Source organism: Stylophora pistillata, chromosome 6 (genome assembly GCF_964205215.1).
Source record: "Stylophora pistillata chromosome 6, jaStyPist1.2, whole genome shotgun sequence".
Taxonomy (NCBI): domain Eukaryota; kingdom Metazoa; phylum Cnidaria; class Anthozoa; order Scleractinia; family Pocilloporidae; genus Stylophora; species Stylophora pistillata.
In genome coordinates this window covers 9,582,212-9,599,851 of record NC_142524.1, presented here as the reverse complement: position 1 = coordinate 9,599,851, position 17,640 = coordinate 9,582,212, and the positions used below count along the sequence as shown (strand labels likewise).

The window sequence follows — 17,640 nt, the reverse complement described above, 5'->3', positions numbered from 1 at the left end:
ACGGAAATTACCGAACATTGCCTGCCTCGGCAACGACTGCTTATCTATCTCCGATCGTTACACGATCGTCATAGAAACATAAACAAGATGGCGACTACTTTGACTATTTTGTGATGCGAAACAATTTTGCTCCGAAACATAATGGCTCAAACGGAAGACCTGGTAAATATTTTCAATAACAAAATTTCCTCCAAACATTTTCTTAAGATTAAAAAGAAGAAATATTATTGGATTGTCTATAAATGATGAAACAACTCGACTTCTAAGAGCTTTTGCAAAGTAATAATTTTGTTGTTGAATTTGTTACATGCACAGCAGTGTAAGCCTACCCAGCTCAGTAGAAGATGGATTTGGAAAGACGACACAAACACACTGGAACCAATAAGGTAACACAGTAGAAGGTAGCAAGATATACAACTGTTGTTAGCTGCAAAATACACTTTTTACCTGCAGTTTCGAAAGAACGTTAATGACGGTGATCTGACTGACAAACTACATCTACAATGATAATGTTAAGTCCTACCATGGGGATACCCATCACTGCAAGACGATCACAGAGGTTGCAAATAAGTCAACGAGAAGGGGAATGGCACAGAATATAGATCATGAATCCTTTATTATACAAGTTTAAAATCCGCACTCCCCCCCCCCCCCCATTGAAGGCTTTCCTGTAACACCCCTCCAGAAAAGAAATTTTTTAACCCCCTTCAGAATTTTATTTAGTTATCAAGCACACCAATTGAACCCCCTTTAGAAACTACACGTGAGAATTTCTGTCAAGGGTACTTTATGGCGACCCCTCTCAGAAATATGGTTCAACCCCCCTAAGAAAAAATATAGCATTGACCCCCCCTCTCCCTAAGAAATCCCAGGTCTTCAATAGGGGAGTGCAGATATTAAATGGAATGGTCCAATGTCCCAAATAAAACCATACTCCTTGTGGCATGGGGACATTTGCATGCTGTATGTTGTGTCAACAGCACTGTTCCTGGAAGCATTGATAAAGGTGCAAACTTTCATCTTGCTGCTAACAAATCAAAAAGAAGCAAAGGAGGCTTAGGAATACACTTTCAGGACCTGAACAAAAAAAATGATAGGTAAGGTTACATGAAACAACAATACTTAAATTATACGGTTGTCAACAAATTATTTTGTAAAAGCAAGTTGTCTTCTTCCTTGTGTGACTCCTTAAGTACCAGAAGTGATTAGCATATAACTTCTCTCTGATACATCAACTGTATTTTCTTGAATAGGTGCCCCCATTTAAGTAAGCACTCTCCTCCAAAGAAGTGTCCACCCCTTATGCCGTGGTATCAAACATTAGCACCGGCCCCTCTCATATCTGCCTCAACTCCTTCCTCACTTTCTTATATAATAGGGATACAAGGAAAACCTGTTACGTCAGCAGAATCAGTACAGGTTAATGATTTCTTTTAAGTATCCCTCTTGATTAATCCCTCTTAATTAAGCACCCTCCTTAATTCCCATAAGTGCCCTCCCCCCTTTCCAGCTGAATAAACGCCTGCACACTTATTCAAGAAAATACAGTGTATGTTATCAAGCAAACAGCCAGGAAATGACCTGTGATACTTGATCAGTGTTCTTTTTGAGTGAGTTTGACTCCAAAGACTGACTGGTATCTAATTGCTCCTAATAATATCACTACTGAATCAAATGCAAAAGTGACGAGAATGAAGGATGTTGTCATCCACTTAAGAAGCACTTGATTGTCAAACAAATTCTCCTTGTCATTACCATAGGAAATGTCACGAGAACAGTATGGAGAATATATATACTGATATTAGGGTGTAAAGTGGGAGCTGGTCATGTGAGTTTGTAATATACCTAAGGAAGAACAACACATTAAAATAATATAGTACTGTACAGAAATCGTAACTTCTTAGTTACAACCCTCCTCTTTGTTTGTTGCTCATACAGGGGTACACCATCTGTCATGTCCAAAAACTATGGGGCTACAGGAGCAACATCTCGTCGTGGCCAAGCATACCTGATGGTACAAAGAGCTGGTAACATGAAAGGTTCCTCTCCACGACCCAGTGTCAAGGCAGCTGCAGCCAATGAACATGCAACTGTAACATTGGATGATGTAAAGAGTGTTGCATTAGATTCCATGCCAGATGTTGACCTCCTTCCTCCTGCATTTCAGGAATGTTACAGGTGAAAGTTGTAAGAAATGCAGTAGTCCTGCAAATAGTTGGCTAGAATATGGATTGAATAAGTCAGGGTTGGAGCTCTGGCTGTGTTATTGTGCTGAATTCTTGGGCCAAAAGAGCATCTAACCACCCAAGAGTTTACCTGTAATTTTAAGGGGTACCAGCAAACTGTTGGGAAGCTGAAAAAATCCTAGGGTGGGGGAAGTGGCCTATTAATTACCAAAGGAATGGTATGCTCCTAGTCTGTTCAAACTGTAGAATCCAGGATCAGTTTGGCAGCAGTAACTTAGACCTAGCTAATGCCTGAGTCAGTAGCTTTGTAGGACTTGAGTGGAAGTCTGGCATGTGTTTTAAGCACAGTCTAGAAGCTCTAGGTCATGGTGAGGAGTCCTTGGCTTGAGTAAAAGTCATTGCCCCACAAAAAGGTTGATGGAGTTTGAGACTTGATGAGGCAACAATATATAGAAACCCAAATGGAAAATCAACTTTTTAAATGACATACACAATATTTTTTTGAGGGTGCAATGTCAGTATTGTATCTAAACTTCATAGCTATAACATGCTTGGTACCATACCTAATTAAGCAATAGAACACTTTTTTCTGGACTCTATAACCTAGCCTTTTAGGTTGTGATTTATAAGCTTTCCAAGAGTTCTTCCAACATCCCAAGTGGCTTTATCATGTTATAGAGCCCAGAAAAAATGTGTTCTATTGCTTTTATGATATACCTAGTTATGTGCAGGCTCTATAATCCTGATAAAGTATCCATTTGGAAACTGAATTGACCAATCAGAGAATGCGTACTATGTTCATTATGTTATGAGGCATTATAAACTTGAAACATTTGGTAGCTGATTAAATCCTTTTTTCTTTCAGCTCTGAACAATTTGATGAATTTCAACTGGCCATTTTGAATTACTTTGATGCATTCTTTGAGAGGATGGCTATTGAAAATAAACCGAAACCAATGGCAGTGTAAGTAATGTTGATATTAGGAGACAAAGAGCTATACTTTCACATGAAAGTAATGGACTTAGTCTTGGTAAAAGCGAAGAACAGTTCCTTAAAGATATTTTCAGCCAACAGTTGACCAACAGTCAGTCGACAGTGACAGTCAGCTGTCTGTTGACTGGCAATATTTTGGGAACTGTTCTTCACTTTAACCAAGTATCAATTTTACAGAATCAAGTAGATAGGTGGAATGGTGCGATCAACAAATATCTATCTACTGTTTTCAACTGGAAAAGTTTTGACTCTGTTTTCAGTCAATTTTTGGTCTACCTAACTCTTTTGGCCAACTGTCGTTAATGTGTCGGTAACCTGTCAGCCAAAAGGTTACTGACAGCTGAGAATGGGAACCATTGTTCACTTTTTCCTTAACCTACAGCTCTAAAAGTTTAAATTACACCTTTCTCAATGAGTCCATAATGCAGGCATGCCTGAAAGATGCAAATGTATGTTAACAAATGGTGAATGCCACAGCGTGTACTATTGAGATATGGATGCATGCGGGAGGTTGCTAAGCACAAAAAAGTGTAAGAGTCATGTGAGGCGATAGCTGAGAGCGACTCTAGCTTCTTGAGTGCTTAGCAAACCTCCCAAGTGCATCCATAACTCAATAGTACACGCTATGGTGTTCACCATTTGTTTTATAGCATAACATTGATACATTGGAACAAGAGTTCCCTTTTATTTAACAATTCTTATGTGATCAGGAAAACAAGCGCGCGCGGAAAATAGTCTTAGCATTTGCTCACGTCAGCAGCATGCACCCATGGGCAAATAGTAGATGCCAAATTAACCAATCAGAGCGTGCGTGTGCTTTGCTTTAGTTATTTTATAATGTTAAATCTCTCATTGATGAGTGTTTTATTAATACAGATGAAGCCAAATTTATCCTAGCTTGGCAAAGAATTAAACTTTTAAATCTTAGTCCACATGTTTCTGCTGAGTGACTTCTGTGCTGCAGAGAGGAGTAACCTGAAAATGACTCATCAAAGTGTCATTATAATCAGTAAGACAGACATGTCATTATAACATCAGTTGTTTAGAGTTTACATGTAACTATACGCATAATACAAAGGTAAGAAAAAGTAATAATTTGAATATATCAACAAAGTTGGAATGGTAAATTGGCCACCGTTACGATTATAAAAGCTGATGTTTCGAGCGTTAGTCCTTCATCAGAGCGAATGGGGGAATTGTGGGTTGTGTGTGCTTTTAAAGACAGAAAAAGGAGCTACGTGATTGGTGGAAACATGGCAATGAGAAAAACACAAATAAATTAGTGGAATGAAAAGCGTTCATTGATACTTGTGGGATTTAGACTGCCGGTTTGAAAGATGAGCTTTGAAAGATCCCACAGGTATCAACAAATGCTTTTCATTCCACTAATTTATTCATGTTTTTCTCATTGCCATGTTCCCACCAATCACGTAGCTCCTTTTTCTGCCTTTAAAAGCACACACAACCCACAATTCCCCTAGTCGCTCCGATGAAGGGTTAACGCTTGAAACGTCAGCTTTTATAATCGTAACAGTGGCCAATTTACCATTTCAACTTTGTTGATATATTCAAATTATTTCGTCACCCCCACCGACGCAGCCCCAAACAGTTTCTTTAGAAACTATCAGCCTTTATTCATAAGAAAAAGTAAACAAAGCAATTGCTAGCTAGTATTATTTTCCTGCACAGTGAACCAAGTCTAGCTGAGAGAAAAGCTCTGGCAACAGCTGTTGCCAAACAAGAATCAGCACAGAGACTTCTAGGGCAATGTTACTGTACACTTGTGCTTGGGCTTGGACTGGAAGATAAACATCACATGGGCTGTGGCAGGTGATTCTTTTGAGAGTAAAAGATAAAAAGTACTATGTAGCATGAAACTTTATTTGCAGAATGTCTTCTTTTGGATTTGGTGATATTTTTGGGGTTTGGCAGGACCAAATTTTCAGCTTAAGATCACTTAAAACCTTTGCTGGGAAGTCAAATTTTTGTGATTTTCTGAACATAAAGAGAGGAAAGATACTTGGTATTTTCTAATTTTGAGAGGTGAAATATAGATGAATTCTTTGAGTGAGTCTGAATTCGTTGAGAAAAATTGACACTTGATTCACATGCGGAATTTTCCATTTGATCAGTAGAAATAAATTGTTTTTTTCCATTCTATCTTGAAAATTTTTTTTTTCTGTGAGAGAAATATTTTATGGGATCAAGAATACCTCATAATTAAAACGTGCTTTTAATGAACCGTTATGAAGTTTTCATGGGACACAATCATTTTAATACATTGTATATTTGAATCAGGAGAGCTTAAACCCTAGTGTCAGTTTACGAGTTCTCCTTACTTCCCTCTATACCTTACTTATTATATAGTTCTTATACAAAGACAATTCTCTGAATAATCAAGAGCTTCATGATCTTGTGATCACGATTTCCTGTATTCTCATGACCTTGCTGTTTGATCCAGGGGTGATACTGTAGGGAGAAATTAGATGTTTATCACTCTCAGGGGTGATCAACATGTAACTTCTCACAATGATATTCTTACATTATGCAGCAAATGGGTAATGAGAACATCCAAGTTGTTATTTGATCTAACACCAACTTCCCATAACCAAATTACAAGGGAATGTGTAGCAACTAGAGGGAAGAATTCAGAATCAGATCTCGGGAGTGAAAGGGTTGAGGGAGCTCTTTAAATGATTATTTACAGTCTTCCTTTCTACCTCTTCTTAGTTCTTGTTAACTGAACGGGAGGTCTGTATGGGAGAATCTTGACCGAGGTCGCGAGTACAAAGCAAACACAGTGAGGTCTGTACCAGCGACCGAGGTCAAGATTCTCCCATACAGACCGATGTAGCTCAGTTAATAAAATGTTTATTATATAGCTGTGTAGGATATGCCAATTTTTTATATTCTTTGTACCTTTTTTTTCTAGACCAGTCTAGATGCCGGTCTAGATGGGAAAAATCTAGACTGCATTCAATATTGATTTCAGCCAATCAAATTCATAAATTCGGTAGTTCCCAGTCCTTGTGAGACACACCCATATAATAATTATTATTGTTAAAAGCTGGATCATTGGATAATGCAATTCAAGACTTTTGATTGGCTTAGCCATTATGGTATATGAGCCAATATACCATAATCTACAAATATGGTAAGCTTACGTGTCAGCTTAAAATTAAAAGGGAGCCTAAAAAATTTAATAAAATTTAATAAATTAATTTAACGTTTTTAATAAAACAATTATTCCACTACGCTACGCGCCTCGTTGGCTATCTATCATCTCATATCCAATGCGCGCTCATGGAATAATTGTTAATTATTAGTGGAGGTGGAAAGAAGGACAGGAAATTTTAATTTCCTTTAGGTGATATATAATGGAAAACCAGTTCATGCATTAACTACCCTGCTTTATTAGAGTCAACGAAAGATACATGACTTGTATATCAGTCTGGGCCCAGTTGTTCAAAAGCAGGATAATGTTATATGAAAGATAAATCACTGTTAAACAGAGAAATTGCCATCCAATGGCTGAATTGCCATACAGCAGATTAACTCGCTACCCGGTGAATAAATTACTGTACAGCAGATTAACTTGCTACCCAGAGGATAAATTGCTATCCAAAGGATAAACTGCTGTACAGCTTAATTTTAGACAACGCAGCCTTTGAACAGCCAGGGCCTGGTCTGGCAAAAATTTCCTTAGCTATAGTAGCTGTCTTCAATTGGCTGTTTGCTTAATTTTAGACAACGCAGCTCAGACACAAGCAGAGACAGGGAACTGTATGAGGTAAGTTTAATGTTAAATGCACTCTTTGATAAAAGGGATTGTATTTAAATTTCGTTCCTGGACTCAGTTGTTAATAGGCTGGATATATAGCACTATTCACCCGTGATGAACTACAATCCAGCAGATGAGTGTGTACAAAACATGCTAAGGTATCTGTTAGATAGCAATTTGTGTAGTAGGTAACATTATCCAGCCTTTGAACAATGAGGGCTTTGTAATTAAAGATTGACTAGACTATTAATGCACTTGTCCACATTTTTTATTTCATATTTTTCTTACTCCAAAGGCTTTTTATCCATTTTCTGCATTTGTGACCTACATTGCATTTAGACGACAACATTTGGATTTAATACAAAAAGAACTGGGAAGGTATATGTGTTTCATTTTAACACAAGAAATACGGAAAAAAAAACATCATCAGTTTCTAAGTGAGCATTATTATCTCTTGCATTACCATAATCATTATCTTGATCACTACCACTCACATCATCGTCATCATCATCATTACTGTCTTTCGCTGCCGATATCATTGTCATCGCCATTATTTTATTTTATTACACGACTCGGGCATTCAGAGGGCCAATTACTAAAATCAACCAATCAAAATGCTCTATTGTCGGTCCAATATTCTCTAAGTATTGGACCGGGCACTGTCCCGAATGGTCCCGAATGATACTGCACTTGCGTCCCTTTGAACTTCAGTCGTATAATAAATCTCTTATTGTCCAAGCTTGCTCGGGACTGTACTGGAAGAATATCGGCCCTCGGTCTTTTTTGTACGGACCTCGCTGCGTTCGGTCCGTACTGTCAAGACCTTGGGCCGATATTCTCCCAGTACAGCCCTCGCGCTTGGTTAATAAGATATATATCATGATCATGAGCAGAATCATTATCAATCTTAGTTTGCCATTTTTGTTTACTCCAGTAGATATTTTACTTAGTTTTGCCTTTTTCTCCTCAGACTGTTTCGTTCAGAGACATTTAACCCAGCAGGAAGGCCCCAAGCAGTCGAAGGTAGTCACACAAACGTAACAAAACGTAACGTTAAACACTGGGACACATTACCGAGAGAAACATAACGTAACATCTCATGCCTTTTTATTGTCAGAGGTGTATGCAATGGATCGACTCAAAGACAACACAAAGCAGCCGCTAACACCTGCTGAATATCGCAGGCTCAAACCGTAAGTGTTTTACATCCTTTAATTTAAACCACAGTGTATCAATTGATTTTAAGAAAAGAACTTTGCTGGACTTCGGGTCGAGAGGCCTGGGCCCAAGTCCTGGCAAGATAACCAGTCCCAACCCTGCTCTTCCCCCCCCCCCCCCAACTTCCTCCCTTTGGCACGGCGATTGCTTAGTTACTGCAAAAGAACTCGTGGCAGCCCCTCTCGTTTTCCTAGAGACATTTGGAAGGCTGCTCCACCTGAAACCCTAGTGTCTTGGACCCGTGGATAGAAATTATTTCCACACTAATGTAGTTCAAATGAGTGACAAAGTTTCAGAGCCTTAGAGCTTTATCTTCTTGAATTAAATAAGATTGCAAATGTTCTTTTTGTACCTCCTCTGACTATCGCCATTGTCTTGATTACATTGCAGAAAGCGACCTCCTATCAAGTCGATTATCAAGTAAGTACATTTATGGTCAAATTTTATATATCTTTTTATATCACTGATTTTCTCTCTTTGATCATGTATTATTGGACTTCAAGGAGGGGGGCATTGGGGCCCCTGGGAAGCCGCAAAACCGGAGAAAAAACCCTCCAACACCAACAAACCGACGAAAAAAGGCAGCAAAACCGAAACCGCATGCAAACCTGACAAAATCGCTACATTTTCACCTTTAAAGGGATCAAAAAGGAAAAACCGAAAACCGCATCAGAGTTTTCGTGAAAACCGAAAACCGAATGCAAAAACACGTAAAATCCGCAAACCGCTCTGAACATCAAAACCGAAAAACCGAACCCTTTTTGGCCCAAAAACCGAAAAAACCGATCCAAAAAAAAACAGTCAAAACCGCAAAACCGAAAATCCCAAGCCCCCCTCTTCAAGATTGAAATTTAAAACAAAAACGGCCGTTATGTCTGCAAAAGATGATGTGACAAGGGTTGTTCTTACGAAGGAAAATAATTTCTTTCTCACAGTCAACGATCGCCTGTGCTGGTGTCTCTGTTACCGACCTCACAGGAAGCAAGTCCATGGTTTCTTGATCGCACCAAAGCTCTTCCCTTGTCGGAAAAGTAAGATTGTGTTCTTGAAATATTTACTACTATAGAGGTTTTGCACAGCAGCCATGTTGCATGGCAGGAACAGTAGATTATTTTTCCCATGGGAAAAAAGTTTTCTTCTTATGCAAAATATTTTCATTGTTCCTGCCATGCAACATGGCTGCCATGCAACATGGCTGCCATACAACATGGCTGCCATGCAGAATAAGTCCTGAAGGCTACTAAGTTGAAATGTGATAGCGGGTGTTATTTGTGTTAAAATGGCGAGAACTGATTATCAAGAAGCTACAACTTGGCTTCCACCCACGCACGCACGCACGCACGTGGGAACTCCCTGCTTTCTCACGCTGTTCATGTAAACGCATGCGCGCTGTGAAATCACGGTTTATGTGTCATTTTCTATTACGTTGTTAGAATCTTTTTTAATAGTATCCATTCTTTTTCCTCCTTTGTTTAGTGTCATCTCTTGTTCGTATTTCTGTCTCACAGAACAAATATTTTTAGTCTCCTTCGGTAAAGTTTAAAATGGTTTTGAACTGCATCTGAAACTGTATCAAGTGCCACGACGATGCTGCTTCTCACTCACTAGTAATGTACAAAATTTTCATGAAATTATCTTTCTTTCAGTGAGATACCACATGAGGAAGAAAAGCTGGGCCTTGTCCTCCAACCCAAGTAAGTAAATTAGTGGTAAAGGGGGTAAGTTTCTGAAGAAACGATGGTGCTGCGTCGGTGGGGGAGCATAACAATGTAATTTTGGTTTTATCAACTGAGTTGATAATGTGAAAGTGTGGTGTGATCGTCCGAGTGAGTGTATTCCCGAGAAGGACTGTTGTCGATGGTGGTAAATGACGTTTCGACAACTGGTGCAGAAGTCATCATCAGTGATGACTTCCGCACAGGTTGTCGAAACGTCAGTGACCACCACCGACAACAGTCCTTCTCAGGACTACACTCACCCGGACGATCACACTACACTTTTACATGTTACCAGGGCTGTAGCCAGATTTCAGGACAAGACGAGGCAAGTTTCAAGCGCCGAAGGCGCGAGCCGCTAGAGGGGTCTGGGGGCATGCCCCCCCAGAAAACTTTGAAATCTAGAGGTTTAGAAATGCTCTTTTAAGGATTTTCCGTGGCATTTTTCTTCAGAAAAGTCAATCTTTAAGAAAAAAATTAAAAAAGGTCAAAATTAAGACAAGGCAATTGCCTCGTCTTGCCTCATGCTAGCTACGGCCCTGGTTACCCCCGGATTCAAACCATGAGTTCATAATGTAAATAAGCCACCGCAAAAAGTTTCAAAGCTGACGTTTCGAGCGTTAGCCCTTCGACAGTGCGATTCGCCATTCGCCACTCGCTCTGACGAAAGACTAAGGCTTGAAACGTCAGCCTTGGAACTCTCTACGGTGCCCAATTTACGTCATTAACTCATTTGATGATTGCTAAATTAATTGTTATTGATGATGTACATGTAAGTAGAAAATATCAGTTCTTTGTTTTCTCAAATGTTTGCTCTGACACTGGAGAAAAGATTAACTGAAGCTTTTCCAGATTTCCTCCTCTTCAAATTAGATGGTTTGGCTATCGCTTCCTGAGCTTGTACCATTCTATTTTGCTGCTATTTAAAATCTTCCAAACCTACCTTACAAATTCAAGCCCATAGACCACTTTCATAAATGGCTGCCGGATTAATATTCTTTTGTTTAAATTTAAATTAGCCCTTCTGGCCTCGCTTGAGATAATGTATTCTTTTGAATTTTGTATTGGAGAACGAGGCCAGAAGGGCTAATTTAAATTTAGACAAAAGAATATTAATCCGGCAGCCATTTATGAAAGTGGTCTATTGCACCCAAAAAGGTCTCCTCTATCCAAAGCAGATTTTCTTACAAAGACACCCGGATAAGTCTTCTTGAGATTTTGAAATATATGGGAATAATACACTCTTTAGATGGAATGCTGACAGAAACTGACAAAGGTTTTTTCCCTGCAGAGTTGGTATCATCGGAGAACCCATGTCCGGTTTTAATCCGTTGACCTTGGCACCGTTTGGTGAGGAACATGAGGAGGAGACTGGAGACGAGGCGGCATCAAGAAGAAGGTTAAAATAGAGAGCATTTTCATAGGATGTCGTTGAACCTGTAGCAGAGTTATCTTAGCAGCCAATTAGAACAAAAGGAAATATCCGAGGGAACCACTGAGAATTCAAAGTAAAGACAGGCAAACTGCTTTAAGCGCGGGAAAAACGCGGCTGGCTAAGTCGCGACTGCTTCTAGTTTTGAATCTGATTGGTTGATTAAATGGTGCAAGCTTTCTGAACCAATCGGAGAGTGACTTAAGGCAAAACCTAACTAATCACGGATTACTTTCGATACTTAATTAGCATTGCTGTTGAATTCTGTCTGGTCTGATTTAAAATTCAAAGCCTTGGTTCTAGTGCTCCTCTAAGAGCCTACGTCAACTACAAGGGACTTATATCTCACTTGCTTTTAGGGCGAAACTCAGTTACAGCCAAACTAAGCTCCATTTCTTTTATACCCTTTCAGTTCCATACCAAGTGAAGCACCAGTCACCCCCAATCAGGGTAAGTCAACACTTATAACCACCGTTTAGGAGTGCCGCTCTGCAACGTTATTTGACATTTTTAATTTTAAAAAAATCCTATGAATTGTGAATAAAACGTTTGGCCGCTTTCCCTATGTGAGAACTGGACGTTTAGACCCTTATTGGGCCGTAATTTGAAACAGTTCTTGCTGAGACGTGGCGGAAATTGTTCAGGCCAAACCCGCTGGGCACTGGTCACTTTTCATTCTCCAATGTTGACAACTCAATTTGAGCGTTGCATTTTTAGGAATACCTCCATGAGCCAAAATAGTTTAGTTTCCGAACAAGTCACAACTTACAATTTTTAAATACAATCGATATTATCGTGTCTAAATAAAGGTGTTGTTATTATTATTATTATTATTATTATTATTATATATTCCCACACTTCTGTACAAAACTCACGATGATAAGGGATACGCTTGGTTGCACCTGTCAATCAAAAATCTTAACTATATTTTGCCCGAGTCTCCAACAGAATATTGAGAATAATTTTAAAATTTTTCCGGTTCGGACAGACTTGATGAATGGAGAACGCCTAATGTATTATTTGTTCGTAATCCAATTTTCTCCATTGATTTTTTCCGTTTTGATTCCAATTAAAACAGGAACAACCAGCGTCGTAGAAGAAGGAGAATCCGCTGAACAGGAGGAATGACACAAACATCAACAAGTCAGATTGTCATACAAAAAAGTGCACACGTTTTGTCAGACACATCATTGTATATAAATTGTACAGATTACCAATTTTGCAATGTATTTGATAAAAGGTATGAATTCTCCTAAATGACTTAAGTCGCTCTTCCCATTCCGCCGGCCGAGTCAAGGAGTCCACCCTCTTCCCTCCCCTGGGGAGTAAAAGTTATGACACCTTGTTTATTGAACATGACTTGACTTTTTTTCGTCGTTGTTGTTGCCCCAAACGCAGGTGCTTCCAATTACAACAAACCAATAATTTTGCAATTCATTGCCTGCTTGATTCTCGGCATCACGTTGTGAGTTGAAGATTTTTTTTTCTTTTTGCAATTAAAATGAATCATTTCTAACCAGCAGCCTTTCAGAAAGTCTGTTTGAACAGATGTCGAGCTGTTCATTGTCTCTCTTTCTTCTACTGATAAATCTCAACAAACTTATTTGTTGTAGCGAATTTATTATTAGCGCGAGATCGGTAGTTATTTGTGGATCAAAGCGAACATAAAAGACGCAGAGAATTTACAATAACAGATTGAAACTAAAGAGAAAAAAAAAAACTTACTTGGGAATGGAATGGCTTCCTTTTGCAGCAAAACAGAAAAGTCGGCATCCAAAATGTGTACGAATTTAGCCGTTGATGTCTCGAAACAAATTTTCTTTGATCTCTATTGTAATAGTTTCCACAGGACATTACTTACACAAGTCTATCGAGAAAAGATATTTATTACAGTTTTTATATATTGTTCTTTCCGTTGGCACTTGAGCTTCCTGTTGATTCTGGGGCTGATTGAAACAAAAAATGAATGTAAGATCGAAACGAAAACTATCATGCACTTGAGTTTCCAAAGCTTATTGGCTAGGTTGGAGTCAAACAAGACAACTAGAAATTAGTTATTTTCTGCAAGAGGAAGAAGATCAACTTATTTTAATATAAGGATTATAAATGTTTGAAAATTTTTGAAAAAAGTTGTCAAGTGTAGTGCTTGTTAGTAAGTTATCCCTCCTTGAAGTTTCCTACAGAGTTCACAAGATGTGAGTTAAAGAATAAAGCATACTAGAGCTGCAGAGAAACAGGTGTTTCTTTTTGTCAAACTTGAAGACTGTTGTAACCAAGATTTTTTAGAAGCATACTACGAAGCATTTTCTTTGTTCCGACAAGAAAATACTGGCTTGTGAACAAAACATTTATTAAGGTGACCCTTCGGATATCTACGGAGGCGAATTACATAATAGCTGAAAAAAAAAATCAGCTGGGCTTGGTTCCCTTTTCCGTAACAGTTAAAAATGGAGATCGCTAGAGGGTGACACCCAGAACTAACTCGAACACAACATGACGACTTCAGATGAGGAATTTCGCTGCAAACTGCCAGTCGGATATGCAGGCGAAATCGTGGCAATGGTTTCATACACCACGTTAGCTATCATCGGATCGCTGGGGAACATCTTTGTGATTCTTGCCATCCAGCGGACACGAACTTTGAGGAACGTGTGTGGAATCTTGATAGCAAATGTGGCAGTAGCTGATCTGATAGTGACAGCAGTAGTAATGCCTTTAATAGTCTTCATCTTAGTTCAGGGGTTTTTGGATAAGTGCATATATCATACTCCACTTTTTGTGGCCTTGATAATAGCACTTTTCTCTGCCAGTTCCTCGCTACTGACTCTAACCAACCTGAGTGTGGATCGCTGCTTTGCCATCTGTCGTCCGATGAAACACAAAACAATCGTAACTGTAACAAAAGTGAAGATAGTCATCGCAAAATCGTGGATCGAGTCGCTGATCCTTCCTCTTCTAGAGACATTCTATCCCGGATCAACCTTCGCAAAATTCCTTCAGACCATTGGAGTGGTCTGCTGTTATTCCACCATAGTCGTAAGCGGTATTTTAACGATCAGGAATGTGCGCGCGAATTCACGACAAATAGGATCACTACACCAGGATCAAGGGACTTCTCGCCTCGCTGCAGATTTGAACCAGAGGAACAAACAAGTCGCCAAGACGATTGCACTCGTCGTGTTCCTCTTCACCTTGTGTTGGATCCCAATCGCGTTTATTATAAGTATCGAGATCGATGCAGATAAAAATGGTGTAATCTATTTCTGGTTCGCTACAGTTGGACTCGCCAACTCAACAGTAAACCCGTGGATTTATTTTTATCGACAGCCAAACTACCGTAAAGCGCTCAAATCTTTACTCGGATGCAAACGAGACACCTCTAACGTTGTCGTGCAAGTGCAAAATCGCAGTACAACCCAGAGGAATAAGTGAGTACGTGAAAGAAAATGGAGCACCTTCAACTTCTACGATCGTGTTAGCGCTTCTCCCCCCTGGCTTCGAGACATTTTGTTGTAAATAAGTTCAGAGAGTGATAGTTACCTTTAGGTAACTCCTCCTTAGAAAAGATAAGTTTCGGGACTCTCGAGCGCGTCACCTTTTTGTAAGATAACATTTTGAAAGTGTTTGTAGAAGTTATAAGTTATTCAATTTTAATAATTTAGAGCCAACAGAAACTGTGACCTGAGGAGACTAATTCCTAAATATTAATCCAACTGCTGATACGAATCAACTTTTGAAAGCTACCTAGAAACTCAGTGGTAATATTTGGATCTAGACGGATTTGTTTAAACACGGTTTCAATGACAATTCAAAAGTTTTAATATTTGATATTGCCTTAAGAAAATAAAGCAATCAGTCTTGCGGATGTATTAAACTTCTAACGAAAATGTGTTTGAGGAGGTGAAAACTTCATTGGCCGTAGAGAGATTTCTGTTAAAGATTGTAAATAATTCATTACCGTTTTTGGGTCACTATGACTCCTCCACAATAACCAAAGCCATAGAGATCCGAAAATAATTGCCTGAAAAAGCTCGCAGAAGATTGAATAAAATTATTTGAAAAGTAACGTATCAGTGTTGTAAAGACGAAACCAAGCGTGAAGGGATCATCCGGCCGCGACAGTGAGGTAAACGAGAAAGGTGTGAGATAGGAAAATGTAATGACCAAACCCCCTGACCGTGTCCTTGTGAGAGTCTTCTCTGTTACGTGCAAGACACCGGTATGAGACTAATTGAATTCAACTGCGCAGTTTCATATTGAGAACGGAAACACCAACAACAGAAAATCTTCCACGTCTCAATATTTCGCGCAATTCGACTGAATGTTGCCTTCAAAAGTTCAAAGAAGGAGAGCTTTGACTACACATTGAAAATTCATATATTCTTACATCGTATGTTCTGAAACCCTCGGAGTGATTAGTAGCTAAACTTTCCTTACAATATCACACCTGAATCACACCAGTTAAGGCCACGAGATTATAGAAAATGATCACCAACTAAATTCTCCTCGTCAACACCTCAAGAAATGTATTGAGAACAGTATGGAGAATATGCATACTGATGTTACGTTGTTAAGTGTTAAGGAAAATATTACTGGATTTTTAATTAGAACTTTTGCGTTTTTAAACGCAAGTAGATTAAATTGTTAGCGATAGTTAACAGACTGTTAGCATAGTAGACGATTGACTGACGTCTCTGTTTTATCTAAACGTCATTATTTCAAATCTTAAAGCTATTAGAAATAGTTTTCAAGGATAGTTTTTAATATGGAGGTGAATTTTTCTGGTTGGGTAAGGCAGTAAAATAGATTGAATTAACTTGCGATGTCTAGTTCTAAAACGTTCAGGAAGAACCACAAAATGTTGTCACATCAGAATTTCATCTTAGTTATTTGACATGTGCCAGGGAGAAAAACAAATTGGTAAAACTTCCCGTACGTGTCATTTTAGCAGATGTCTCGAACACAACATGGCAACCTCAGATGAAGAATCTCACTGCAAACTGCCACTCGGATTCCCTGGTGAAATCGTGGCAATGGTTTTGTACACTTCGCTTATCATCGTCGGATCGTCGGGAAACATGTTCGTGATTCTTGCTATCAACCGGACACCAACTCTGAGGAACGTGTGTGGAATCCTGATAGCAAACATGGCAGTAGCTGATCTGATGGTGACAGCAATAGTAATGCCTGTAATAGTCTATGTCCTAATTCAGGGATTTTTGGATGAGTGTACCTACCATACTCCACTTTTTGTTAGCTGGATAATAGCACTTTTCTCTGCTGGTTCCTCGCTAAAGACGCTAACTACCCTCAGTGTGGATCGCTGCTTTGCCATCTGTCGCCCAATAAAACACAAAACAATCGTAACTGTAACAAAAGCAAAGATAGTCATCGCAATGACATGGGTGGGATCTTTAATCCTTCCCCTCTTAGAGACATTCTATCCTGGATCAACACCCTCCAAATTTTTTCAGACCATTGGAGTGGTCTGCTATTATTCTATCATGGTCATGAGCGGTATTTTCACAATCAGGCATGTGCGCGCAAACTCACGACAAATAGGTTCACTACACCAGGGTCAAGGAACTTCTCGTCTCGCTGCAGATTTGAACCAGAGGAACAAACAGGTCGCTAAGACGATTGGACTCGTTGTGTTCGTCTTCACTCTTTGTTGGATCCCACTTGCGTATCTTATTGGTATTGAGATCAATAAAGACAGGAATAATAGACTCTATTTCTGGTTCGCTTCACTAGGACTCGCTAACTCAGCAGTAAACCCGTGGATTTACTTCTATCGACAGCCAAACTATCGTAAAGCGCTCAAATCTTTACTCGGATGCAAACGAGGTACACCTAACGTCGTTGTGCAAGTGCAAAATCGCACTACAACACAGGGGACTAAAGTGAACACGTGAAAAAAAAAAAGGCGGCGCCTTCTTTGAACCGTTTAACTTCTAAGATCGTCCTTGTAATTCTTCCCCCTTGCTGCAATACATTTGGTTTTAAATATGTCCAGACAGTGAGAGTTGCCTAAGATAACATTTGTTTAGAAATAATGAGACTACCGTAACTTTAAGCGGGATAGCGTTTTAAAAGTGTTCCAAGAAGTTAGAAATCATGATATATTCACATAATAGGTACGATTTATAGCAGCGGCGACTCGAGAAGACTTTCCAATTTTTAATTGTCACCTAATACCTTAGTTCTAATTACTAATAAAAATCAATTTTTGAAAGGTACCTAAAAATATATTGGATATAATTGAATCTAGACTGATATTTTTGGTAAGGTTGCAGCGAAAATTTCGAAAGTTT

At 39.1% G+C, this 17,640-nt stretch overlaps 3 protein-coding genes across 4 annotated transcripts; all 3 read left to right on the top strand.

Annotated features, from left to right (window-relative positions):
• Nucleotides 1-7: 7 nt before the first annotated feature.
• Nucleotides 8-12,583, top strand: LOC111327967 (protein phosphatase 1 regulatory subunit 36). Of its 2 annotated transcripts, none has more exons than XM_088762530.1 (16): nucleotides 8-162; nucleotides 316-386; nucleotides 981-1,097; nucleotides 1,939-2,178; nucleotides 3,052-3,150; nucleotides 4,870-5,010; nucleotides 6,928-6,970; nucleotides 7,257-7,339; nucleotides 7,932-7,984; nucleotides 8,079-8,154; nucleotides 8,570-8,599; nucleotides 9,115-9,210; nucleotides 9,826-9,873; nucleotides 11,186-11,293; nucleotides 11,739-11,776; nucleotides 12,405-12,583. In XM_088762530.1, the coding sequence occupies exons 1-16, from the start codon at nucleotides 142-144 to the stop codon at nucleotides 12,452-12,454; spliced, it is 1,314 nt and encodes a 437-aa protein (XP_088618656.1). In that variant the 5' UTR covers nucleotides 8-141; the 3' UTR covers nucleotides 12,455-12,583. The 2 variants fall into 2 exon arrangements, with proteins under 2 accessions (XP_088618656.1, XP_088618657.1); XM_088762531.1 differs by having other exon boundaries at nucleotides 52-162; nucleotides 319-386.
• Nucleotides 12,584-13,683: 1,100 nt separating this feature from the next.
• Nucleotides 13,684-14,868, top strand: LOC111328000 (adenosine receptor A2a-like). Its single transcript, XM_022932337.2, has one exon. It carries the CDS (start codon nucleotides 13,820-13,822, stop codon nucleotides 14,756-14,758), a length of 939 nt encoding a protein of 312 aa, XP_022788072.2. The 5' UTR covers nucleotides 13,684-13,819; the 3' UTR covers nucleotides 14,759-14,868.
• Nucleotides 14,869-16,090: 1,222 nt separating this feature from the next.
• On the top strand, nucleotides 16,091-17,376 carry LOC111327999 (beta-1 adrenergic receptor-like). Its single transcript, XM_022932336.2, has one exon. It carries the CDS (start codon nucleotides 16,222-16,224, stop codon nucleotides 17,239-17,241), a length of 1,020 nt encoding a protein of 339 aa, XP_022788071.2. The 5' UTR covers nucleotides 16,091-16,221; the 3' UTR covers nucleotides 17,242-17,376.
• Nucleotides 17,377-17,640: the final 264 nt, after the last annotated feature.